Source organism: Choloepus didactylus, chromosome 2, assembly GCF_015220235.1.
Source record: "Choloepus didactylus isolate mChoDid1 chromosome 2, mChoDid1.pri, whole genome shotgun sequence".
Taxonomy (NCBI): domain Eukaryota; kingdom Metazoa; phylum Chordata; class Mammalia; order Pilosa; family Megalonychidae; genus Choloepus; species Choloepus didactylus.
In genome coordinates, this window is record NC_051308.1 from 27189195 (window position 1) to 27201631 (window position 12437).

General features: G+C 38.0%; 1 protein-coding gene across 3 annotated transcripts in view; it reads right to left on the minus strand.

The window, feature by feature from the left end:
- The window catches only part of PLD5 (phospholipase D family member 5), a 415628-nt gene that overhangs the window by 237119 nt on the left and 166072 nt on the right, over positions 1-12437 (minus strand). For 2 of the 3 annotated variants that reach the window (XM_037822072.1, XM_037822078.1), the window contains exon 2: positions 7607-7743. In XM_037822072.1, coding sequence (XP_037678000.1) covers positions 7607-7743 — 137 coding nt within the window. Of the gene's footprint in view, positions 1-7599; positions 7744-12437 lie in introns of those variants that run through there. The other variant, XM_037822088.1, reaches the window with a different exon arrangement.

A 12437-nucleotide genomic window follows, 5' to 3' on the forward strand; every position in this document is an offset into this window, starting at 1 on the left:
TTCTAGGTGCTCTGCATATAACATTACATTGATAGAAAGAACCAGACTAGCTGGTGCAGAAGAAGAGATAAGAAAAGAATAACTGTGGCATGAGCTAAGGATTTTAGCATGAGTTGATGAGAGGTTGAGTTGAAGTCATAAGAATGGGTTAGAAATTGCAAAAGAAGAGAGTAGTAAAAGAGAGAAAAGAGGATTTGAATGACCAGTTTTAAGCACTGCCTGACTGGAGGTGGGCTGTGGAAAGGGTGTCAGAAGAGGCAAACAAGGAGTCGTCTTCAGGAAGGTAAGAACAAAAATAGGGAAGAATATTTCCCAGAGATGCCAAAAAAAGAGACAGTTTAAGAAAGAGGGATGGTCAGCCTCAAATTCTGCAGAAGTCAAGTAAAATGAGGACAGGAAAATGGCAAATAACTAACTTCAGAGAAAGTCTTCTCAGGGGAATGGGGAGAGGGGAAATCAGGCTGTGACTGACTGGTGAGGAAGCAGAGGCAGCGGGTTTTGGAAACTTTTGCTGTGAAAGGAGAAAGAAAAGGGTGTCAGCTTGCGAGGATCTTAGTGTTAAAAGAAGGTATCTTAAGGATAAAGGAGGCTTACGTATTTGTAAGTAAAATTGAAGAGGAACAGCAAGAAAAATGGGGAATTGTTAATAGAACTTTGTCCTGGACAAGTCAGGAGGTCAGGACGAAGCATATAGGAGGGGTTAACTTCAGAAAGGATGAGGGAATTCTTCCGCTGAGACAAAACAGGAGGAGGAAAAGAGGAGAGAAGTAATTCTGGGATTCTAAGTTGGAAAGATAGCTGAAGGTGGACTCCATCTTCTCACTTAAAAGTAATCTCTAAACAGGGATTTAGGGGGAAACAGAAGTAGGGTTAGTGTTCTAGGGAAGTGGAAGTAGTTTAGAACAGAGGAAAGTCAAGAGGGAGACAATTAGAAATGGAGGAAATAGCTACTCCTGTTTAATATGGTGGATTAAACACAAGTGCTTTTCTCCTCTCTTTTTTGAGATCTTAGAAAATTTTGGAAGAAATGGACCCTGGCAATGATAAAAGGAAAAATACATCAAGAAAATTATAAAGGAAATAGGTTCAAATCATGTGTTTCAAATGAAGACATTGGGAGAGGATGTAAAACAAAAGCTCTGGACAGTTTTTGCCTTTATTTGACCTTTCCTCATTATTGTTCATTAACTGCATTATAAATCTCTATTTGTAGTACCAGGTTCTCCAGGCTTTAGATTTCCCTGGTGCTCCCCTGGGAGATGGCTGGGGGGTTGTAGATTAGTCTCTTTCTCTTTAGACAGACAGAAAAGTGCTCAAAAATCAAACATGAAGCCAAAAACCAAAATGGAGTCTTCTAAATTTGGGAGCAACACTAATTTTAAAACATGGTTAGGTGTGTCACTATAGAGCATGGTAGATCAAAGTTAGTGTAGATAGAGAGAAAAATCTGTGGTTTAAAAAAGAATGAAAAATGGTTTACAAGCTCTTTCTCATTTCAGAGCAAAGATAAAATAAAAATGGAAACCGCAAATACCTACACTGAACTTATGTACCTTAGTAGAAAGAGTAATAGTCAACATTTATTGAGAACTTACTATATGTCACATGTTATTCCATGAAATGTACTTGCATTACCACATTTAGTCCTTACAGAAACATTTCAAGGAAGACACAATAATTGTCATCATTATACAGATGAGACAAATGTGACACATACAAATTAAGAAACTTGCCAAAGGTTGAAAAGCTCCTAAATGGTACAGCCTGATTCAAACCCAGGCAGCTTGGCCCTGTAGTTGATGGTACTATATTTACAACATGAAAGGAAGGGAGGGAGGGAGAGAGAAATATTGCTTAGTCACAGAAGTAATTTAAGGAGCCTTTCCTCTGGGGTCATTGTGGGTCTATCACAAATATCCTTGGGAACACTAATAACACCACTAAAACTTAGATTTTTATCACTAATAGAATTCTCCATGAAAAGGAACGAGGACTCATTGGAGAGTAGATAATATGTCTCAGAGCAGGAAAATTAAAAATGGGCCTGGAACAGCTTGCCACTCTCCGAGATTTCTGGAATATTGTCAAAAAGGACAAAAGAGGGATCCTGCTGGCCAAGAAATGACAATTTGAGCATTAAAATGGAAAACAATGATTAAAGTCTCCTGGAACAAGGTGGGTCTATTAAAACAGCTCTAAGGTCATGGTACAAAATGGGAAAAGTAACAAAATACTGAGATGATTGTCGATGTATGAAAAAGTCTCTCAATATTACTTTCTTGAAATATTATATATTGATAACCAAGTTATATATGCACTCTACTGGAGCTGCAACTGAGTTATCTATCTACCTATCTATATGTATATATATATATGTATATAGATATAGTTTATTGTTTCAAGTAAGAACATGATGGGTCAGAGGAAAAGCAGCCACTCTCTAAGATCTTCTTATCCTGTGCAGTCTTTTCTAAATATATTATTATTTAGAAAAAAAGAAAAGAATAAAAAGGGGGTGGGTGAGGGGAGGTCATATTTTAAAGTGAGTTTGGCCCCTACTATGCTTTCTGTAGCCAAACCTTGGTGGCCTGGGCCACAGCTACGGTTACCCAGTCTAAAGCATTACACAGATCCCATTTTGTATAGACACAAAGACCATTCACTTTAGGATAAAAGAAAATTCCTGGGCTCAGGAATACTGGGGATTATACATGTAGGCTAAGTTGGTCCATTCCCTTCAAGCTTCCAGACCAAGTAAGCAGGAGCTAAAATGGACATGCTAGTTGTAAGCAAGAGCAAGCAGAATTAGACTGGTAGCCCCCAGGCATGTAAGGGAGAGGGGTGAGGGGGTCCAGAAGCAGGGGCTGCCATAATAACCTGGATGGAAGAGGTGGTAGACAGCCATCTATATGATTATAAGGCAATGTTAACCTATCCCAAATTTTATGTCTACTCAGCTCATTTAAAGATAATTTACTGAAAATAATTCTCATATTATTATGTGAAATGGGCCTGAGGTTAGGGAGAAGCAGGAAGCTGGCAGGTGCATCTATCAGGAAGGTGTTTTAAGAAAGTTCCTTCTTCCAGTATGTGTCTACTAGTGTCTTTAATAAGTTGTGCAATGGTGATCCTAAACATAGGATCACTCTAGGAGGGGTGAGATAGATGTAGCTGCAAAATACAAAAGACAGGCCTCTCACCTGAAGAGTGGGTGTTCTAGGTTTGAGCAGATTTTCTGCAAGGTAAGCAGCACCTGGAAGTAAGTTCTAATGCCCCTGGGGTGTGACATGTGGGAAATTCCATACTGCATGGTTCCCTCTTGCAAGAATGTGATAAAATTATACTTAGGGGCATTCGTGAATGACAAGAATGTGTGTAATCTGAACTGGCAGTTTAAGCCCTTCTTAATTGTCCAGTGATGCCCCAGAGCCCACTGAAATGTGACAGATACTATAGGAAATTTGCCTTTTATTCCCTCAGATTCTCAAGTGACATGGAAGTTTAAATTTATAGGAACTGAATCAGCAATTAAAAATACACTGGGAAGTGGTAGGAAGTATACACAGAAATCTACTACAAAGAGACAGAAATTGGTCAAAGTCATTTACTGAGTTCAAAAGATATTGCTTCTGAGCTTAGCAATTGAGGCTGGTTTGGAAGTTAGGTTTGGAGCAGTGGCTATTTTATCCAGATGCATGTGGAAAATCATGATAATTGAGGGTATCATGTTCTATTCTTAGTACAGTATATAGCAGCAAAATAATACAAGGGGAGAAAGAAAACAAAAAGTCAGGCAGAAAAAAATCATAAAAAGCATTTCTTTTATGGGGAGATCAATCTTTTTGGGAGACATGTCAAGGTTGGGGAAACATCGAGAGAGCAGCATGATTTGTGGGGGAAAGGGGTTAGAGGTGGATCTATCAGAAGATGGAAAGGTACTTAGGATAGTTAGTAGAAATAAGGTGAATTAGAGTAATATATTTAGAAAAGACTGCACAGGATAAGGAGATCTTGGGGAGCAGCTGTCAAAACAGTGATAAGGTGCTGAAAGACTCTAGAATGTTTAATATTCTTTCAATGTCAGGAGTGTGGAGAGCTATAAACACAGAGGGAGTTTAACTATAAAGTAATAAGACCTCAACAACTTGAACTGACTAAGCACTGCTTCTTATGATAATGAACCATTAAGGAGAAAAAGCACAAAGAGAAAACTGTACATAAGAGGAGTAAATAATAATTAGAAGCTGAGCATCATGTGGTCTAGTTAGCACCACCTTGAAGTAAGTCTGGAGAGAAGCCTGGATATGTTAGTGCCAGTAAAGGATGAGATCATGAAGGAAGAGCTGAAAGTTTGTGCAGAAGAGTTAAATTGAGACTGGCATGCTTGTGAGCCTCTGCAGGAAGTTGTTTTTTCCTCCTGGCCTAAATCAGTGCCAGTATACACAGTGGTTGCATCTTGAAATGGCCTCACCTCTTTTGTCAGGGCACTGCCTGGAAGAAGCCAGGACCAAAACACAGTGGAACTCACTCCCCTCTGCAGGATATTGAGGGATCCGAACAACTGCCATGCCAGGGTTGCCCTCAGGACAAGAAGGGGAACCAGAAGCCAACTAGTTTAAGGATTTCAGTGAGGTTGAAGCAAGTGATCCCAGGAGGCAAGTAAGACTTTAGGCTGCTGCTGGAAGCATGGGCATGGCTGATTACGTACAGCAAAAAAAGATAAGATTAAAACAGAAAGGGCTGATAGTACAGGAAGAGGTTCAGGAAACTGAAGCCTGAAGCCAGGATGAAGAATAGATTCAGGATGAGTGAGCAAGGGGGGAGAACAGGAGGCTGTGAATAGAGAAGGGGGCTTTCTGGGCTCTCTGGAGGGAACATGGAGAGAATTAACAGTCACATATCTTCTATTATGAGTTTCCTGATGCTTTGCTAGGGATTTATCCAATTTACTGAATCTTCGTAATGACTTGTTAGATTTTGTTTATCCACCATTATTGAAGGGAAATGAAACTGAAATAGCCTTCGTAACCCATCAGGCAGGGAGCGGAAGTTTGCCCTTTTCACTCACTATGCCAGGCCGCTCCCCAGGGCCCCTGTGACATTCCCACTGAGGTTCTAACCACACAATATATTGCCATGGACTGTCTCGTTGACTGGATTGTAATTCCTTATTCAGTCCCTTCATGCTTAGCAAATAGGTGATGAATTAAAGACTTAAGTTAAAATCTTGAGCAAGCCTACCAAGTTAGTAAGAGGTAGAATAGAGGCTTGAATCTGTATATTTCTGATTTCAAAGTCCATGATCTATTTCTGTATTAGGCCAACTTGGATATGTAGTAGTTTGCTGGCAGGTGACAAAGGTGGAGTAGACATTGAATTTACGGGTGTGAGGTGGTTGACAAACGGTACAGCTAGGGTACTGAGAAGTCAATTTTTTAGTTACTAAGGACAGTGGCAAGGGATGGGAATGATGGTTGGGAGGTCTGTTAGCCAGTCATAAAAGAAGGTGGGAGAGACCTTGGAATTTAGAAGATGATGTTGCCTGTGATGACAAGCAGAGAGTGGATGAGATAAGAAAATTTCACCAAATTAAAATGAGAATGATCAGGAGAATATGGTGGAATTGTGGTCTAACTTGATTGGGTATAAGGAATCAGTTACCCTACCTTCTAGTCCTGTGAAGTGAGAAAAAGCAGAAGCCTCCTTTGGATGAAGTTAACAGAAAGCCAGATACCAGTTCCAGTGCAGACATATGAGAAGCACTTATTGAAATGGATGAGAATACAGAAGTGCAGAAATACAGGACACAGGGAAGAGATTACAGAAGAGAGGGGAGATCCGGGGAAGACTGCAAGTTCTGGAAAGGTGGCTGTATGTGGAGTAGCACCTAGGAACCATGTAATGATTCAAACTACCCAGGAGAAAGGAAGCAGAAGAATGGTTAGTAATTAGAAGAACATGATCTCCATGGAGGGAGAGAAAGTATTGGGATCACTGAAATTTAGTTACTCATTGAAATGGAAGAAATGATCAGATCCATTCCAGTTGTGTGAATTCAAAGTAAAAATGATATCAAATTCTATTATCCCCCAAATGAAAAGATGCATAATTCTAAGCTACTTTTTTTTGTTGTTGTTAAAAACTACCTTTTTTTGTTAAAAACTACCAATATCTGATAATGTGTGTTGACAATTCATGGGTATTTTGTCTTAAGGAAGTTGTTATGGTTTTGACTTCCACAAAATTGATTTATAGGTGCTGGGTTTTGACATTTGAAGTACCCAGATGTCTTCAACACAGGGTGAGGTTAGAAAGTGAAGCAGAGCATTTCCACTCAATAATTAAAAGTCATTGGCCCCTTGTCCACTGACTGTTTATATTTGAATTTGTGCAGGTGGAGTATGAAAGGGGAAGATGATGACAGTCTTCTGTTGTTTTACTGCTTTGCCTATAATCTCAATACAATTTTCCTCCCAAATTCAGTCTGGGAAGTAAATATATTTATAGAACCCCTTACTAATATGAAGGGATAAAAATCTTAAATGTATATGGATTTCTCTTCTGTAGGCTCTGTTCTGTATATAATACAACTGCCTGGTAACTGGACTATGATTTATATCAGATTAAAAAACAGACAAACAAACCTCAACTGTCTTTTCAGGACATTTCCTGTACCAGAACAATCACCTTCAAGGTAAAATATGCAGGATAAAAGCTTACATGCACATTACCATGTTGTTATTGATTTTCAGCTAGAAAAGAGGGGCACTTATACTAATGCTTTTCACAAGGAAAAATTATAATTTAAATTCATTATAAGCTCTAATTCATAATTGCTATTATAATTTTGGGGCCTCACTTCAGCTTTGCCACAAAAAATATGTAAAAACAGACCTCTTACTTATCTGCTCCTTCTTAGTACCTTTCTATTTAGCCCCCGCAACCCCCCAAATGAGGCAGTTCAGAGAAAAGTTGGATAAGGTTGAAACCATGCTGTCATGGCTCAGCCAAGAGAGGAATAAAACAACAGGGAAAAGGTATTTATTGTCACCAAAGAGACATAATACATAAATGTAATAATAGCAAAGCTGTTGTAATTTCTAGATTAAAAACAAACTGCACTCAGCTGAAACAGATTTAGGAGCTCCATGTCTTCTCATATATCTACTTATTTCATTCATTTAATTCCTAACCTAATTTTAGACTGGAATTTTTCATGAGATGTATATTTTTTAACTTCCATCGGACATAACCACCTAGAACAGTGTTTTGTGCTCACTGGGGCACTCCTTTTTGCAAGACCACCATGAAACAAACCAAATCTTCATATACAGAAATGCAGATTGTTATGAAATTTCATTTTGTCCACCACTCTTCTTGTACAGAATATGCCCAAATTGTTACATAAATTAAGTCATGATTCATTTTTACTTCCTTGAACTAAAATCAAGAGCATCAGTGGACAGACAGTCATGCCTTAGCTTAGCCCCAGGGCAAGCTGGATGATCATATGTGTTTGTGATATTTTTCTCCCCATCGTTGAGAGCCCTCTTTGGTTTCCTCTTGCCCACCCCCTAAAAGAGAATTTTTGTTTGTTACCTCTTACCGACATTTATTTTGACAATTTTTTTCTGAGAGTCCATCCTCATCCTCTCCCATGATGTCCACGGCTGAAAATATCAGTGCAACTAGAATGGCAAAGCAGCACACCAGCGCAAAGATCACAATGCACTTCTGCTGAGACTGAAAGAGATAAAGAAGATAAAGAAAATAAGTGGAGCAGCTTTCATTTTGGAGATTCAAGATTTGACAGCTTTTCAAAATTCCATGTAGAATCCTCTGGGACACAGTTATTTTCATCACTGCCAGAGAAGAGCTGTTCTATGGGTAAAAATGTACAAGCCTTCACACTTATTCCTCAACATAGCCTTCAAATTCCCACTAAATATGTTAGAACCTGTAAAATAATTCAAGCGCAACACCAAGACTTCTGAACTAGTTTGCCCCTCTTCTTTCTAATCAAAAGCAGTCCAGAGAAAGACCAATACAAAATCCATTATTTCAAATTAAAAATGAAACCCAGGGTGGTTCAATAATTGTTCTCTGTCCTCTGTCATTACTACTATCTTCCAAAAGCTATATAAATTGTTCTCACACTCTATATCCTCTTGCTTCTCTTTTCTCATCTTGTTCTACAATCTTTACAGTGATGGCTTCAGGGGACATGCCTTTGGGTGGTCAACATGAGTTCTGCAATTTGATCAGCTTTTCTAGGGTTTCAGAGCCAACACAGAACTGGTTCTAAGTCAGATGCTAGCTTCACAGGTTGTTTAACTGACATAGTTCATTTCATAACACTGAATGTAAACACAACCAACATTCATACTCTTAATATGATTTACACTAGAAACACAAGCCAAAGATTCAGGTGGTCAAAGCCACTCTACTCTTGTCTTTAATCTTTGTCTGTTACAAGTTGAGTCATCCTTATCTCTACAGGCTCAAGGCCAAAAGTGGCAGAAGGTGGGGTCATGATAACTGGACAAGAGCTATGGGCACTGGGGCAAATAATTTTACCTGCTTTCCTTCTATTAGAAAAATCTAAATAGGGAAAAGAGGAGAAAGAACAATTACAAAAAGTCTATGTGCCCATTTTAGGGATTATTTACAGGTGGGAGAAAAGGTGATATTTGACCAGGTAAACAGGCTTATTCCATTAGTGATGGTGTTCACACAAGCACATATGTGCACATCCAGAGCATACACTCATACATATGTATACATTTCAGGGTTTTGTTGAAACCAGCTGACTTTGCCTCATCCTACCACTTTCCCACCCTTTATCACTACAATCGCATGATCTCCAAAGAATTCCACAGACTTCCCAAAACTCAAAGTCCAGTCTATCCAGAGTTAGCATAGGTTACTAATTACAGAGAAAGGTGTAGCCATGTCACTGAAATAAATGATGTTTCCGTAACTAGGCACCATCAAGGAAAGTAGCTGCATACTTTTTGCATTTTCTAATCTTCATTCAGGTCCCATCTCCCATGAGAATCTTGTTCCAAGTCCATTCTTACTTGTCATTAATGGTCTTTTACTCCACACTCAAAGTTGAAGAGGGTGAAAGCCAAAGAAAGATACAGCCATTGTTCTTTTAAGCAACTGATTTACCCTGGGGCCTGGTCATCATTATGGTATGGATTACATTTTATTCTATTCCCAAGCAACCAGCACAATACTTAACAAATAGAAGGTGCTCAAGACATAAGTATTGCATAAACCATTAAAAATTGAATGAATGAGTGAAAATCACAATGGCATACTTATGAGGCTACAGACTCCTCTATGAGAAGTCACATAAGAAGTTTCTCTCAAGACTCAGTTGCAACTTTCCTGAAAATTAGTTCGTTCCCTTATTTTGGTGATTGCAAGTCTTGTAACTTATCCTTTTTCACTCTCTGCAGGTGCTACAGGCAAATTTATGGGTCATGGTTAGCAACTACATAAACTCTGTAGAATGGATTGTATATTTGCCTTGCCCCTTCATTTTCCATTCATCCTCAATTCCTCACTAATTTTATTAAGAAGCAGCACAGTGAAGGGGTTGAGACTTTGGAACCAGATTGCTTGGGTTCTGCCACTTAACTAGTTACATGCTCTTGGGAAAATTATTTGGTTTTGTGCCTCAGTATTCTTGTCTATAAAATGGGGATAATAATAGTAACTACCTCAAAGGATTGTTATAGGAATTAAATTAAATGAGATACTGTATGGAAAAATGTTAGAACAGAACCTGGAAAATAGATAACACTAATGAGTATTTGCTATTTTTCATGTATTTTGTTATATGCACATCTGTAAACTGCCTCACGTTTTAGAGAAACACAGTACAGATATGACTTAACAAAAAATAAAATAAATCTATAAGTATGTATAAGAAAGAGAAAGAGAGATATAGAAAGACAGACAGAAAGAGACAGGGAGAAAAAGAGACAGACAGAAAGAGAGAAGAGAAATGTGAGATGGAAATTTCCTAAAAAATTTTCGAGAAATTGTTCTAGCCCTGTCTCCAGAATTCAAAATCTTAAATCAGCATTTCTCAAATGTGGCTTGCATCAGAATCACCCTGGAGGGCTTGTTAAAACACCTACTGCTGGGCCCACCTCCAGAGTTTCTGGTTCAGTAGGTCTGGGGCCTGAGTATTTATAACAAGTCTCCAAGTGAGGCTGTTCTGCTAGTCCAGGCCACGCTTTGAGGACTCAAGCCCCAAAGTTTCTTCACCAAACCCTGCTTCACATATGTTCATCCTTCAAACTCTTCTTCCTTTAGTAGTTCATTTTCAAACATTAAAAGGATCATGATAAATCCACCCTCATAATTTAAATGCAAGTCTCATAAAGAATGATTTTTAATTTTGAAATAATTTTCTCTTAGTCTTCAGTTTTTATTGATTTTAATGATATGCATTACTTGCATAATCAGAACATGTTCACTGTTAAATATCTTGAAAAACTCATAATGTTAAAAAAGAAGATAAATCACACATAATCCCACATAGACATAATCACTGTTTCGCTCTACTTCTTTCCAATACTATATCTGCCTCTCTAACAATCTGATACAACTGGTATTATACTACATAAAATGTTTTATATTCTGCTTTTTGCACTTGATCATGTTTCAATGTCATTAAATCATCTTTCAAAGCATTGTTTTAAACTGTTGTGTAATATTCCATTACATGTACATATCATTATCTTCTTTACTCTGAAAAAGTTATTTTTAAAAAACATTAATTTTACAACAGGAAAAATGATTAAATAATTTTTTACCTTTAAACATCTTTTTTTACTTTATCCATTTTTCCTGGCACTTGTTAAAACAAAATTTAAAAAAGATTTTAGGGTGGTTTAGGGTAACGTAATGGCATTCACATTAATCCAATCCAGAAGAGACTCAGTCCAATGCAATATAATTATACTTCAGCTCAGAAAGAATCCTTAAGAGAGTAACCTGAACACACCGTAAATACCCTGTATTTCCTTGAACAGTATCAGTCACATAGGGGGTACTCAATGAATGAATAAATCCTAGTGAAGTTAACAACAAACTTTAATCTACAGTAACACTGATTTGTTTCCCTTTATTCTGAATGTTATGATGAAAGAGTAAAAAAGAAGTCTAAATTTGCTTGCCTGTGAAAGTATTCTAATGTAATGATCCTCACAAGTTTCTATTAATTTCTATAAATTAAATTCTATTTTATTAAATTCTATTAAAAAGAACAATTGAGCTACTTATGTTTTTAATTAGTTAAAGAAGAGAAATTCAGAATCAGATACTCATTTTTAAATGTCTCCCTGAGACAATGTACTACAACTAAATAAAGGCATACCATTACTTTCTTTAGTCTCATTACTTTCTACCTCATCAAAAATGAAAGATTCTGTACAAATAATAGTAGAAGAACCTCATAAATGAGACCAAATTCCAGGTTACCAAGGGATTTATTAATTTTCAAATCCTTATCAGATCATTTCAGGTCATTCAAGAATTCATTTTGACTGAATTGAATCAAGGGAAGCAAAGTTCTAAGAAGAACCTATAAATATGATTACAACCTAAAATTCACTGAGGAGTTCAACCTATTAAGAGAAAACAAAATTTGAAATGCTATTATCCAGTGTCATTTGATCTGTACTTCTCACAACAGTATACATGCAAACTGAGAAGAATTGCTTGCTTGGTGTGCTGGTTTGAATGTATTATGTCCCCCAGAAAAAGCCATGTTCTTTGATGCAATCTTGTGGGGCAGACATATTAGTGGGGATTAAGTTGGAACGTTTGGATTAGGTTGTTTGCATGGAAATGCGCCCCATCCAACTGTAGGTGATAACTCTGATGAGATAATTTCCATGGAGGCGTGGCCCCACCCATTCAGGGTGGGCCTTGATCACTGGAGCCTTATAGATGAGCTGACAGGCAGAGGGAACTCAGTGCAGCTGTGAGTGACGTTTGAAGAGGAGCTACAGCCAAGAGGGACACTTTGAAGAAAGCACACGAGCTGCAGATGAGAGACATTTTGAAGACGGCCGTTGGAAGCAGACTCTTGCTCCAGAGAAGCTAAGAGAGGACAAATACCCCAAGAGCAACTAAGAGTGATATTTTTGAGAAACTGCAGCCTAGAGAGGAATGTCCTAGGAGAAAGCCATTTTGAAACCAGAACTTGGAGCAGACACCAGCCACGTGCCTTCCCACCTAACAGAGGTTTTCCGGACACCATTGGCCTTTCTCCAGTGAAGGTACCTGATTGTTGATGACTTACCTTGGACACTTTATGGCCCTAAGACTGTAACTTTGTAACCAAATAAACCCCTTTTATAAAAGCAGATCCATTTCTGGTATTTTGCATTCTGGCAGCATTCGCAAACTAG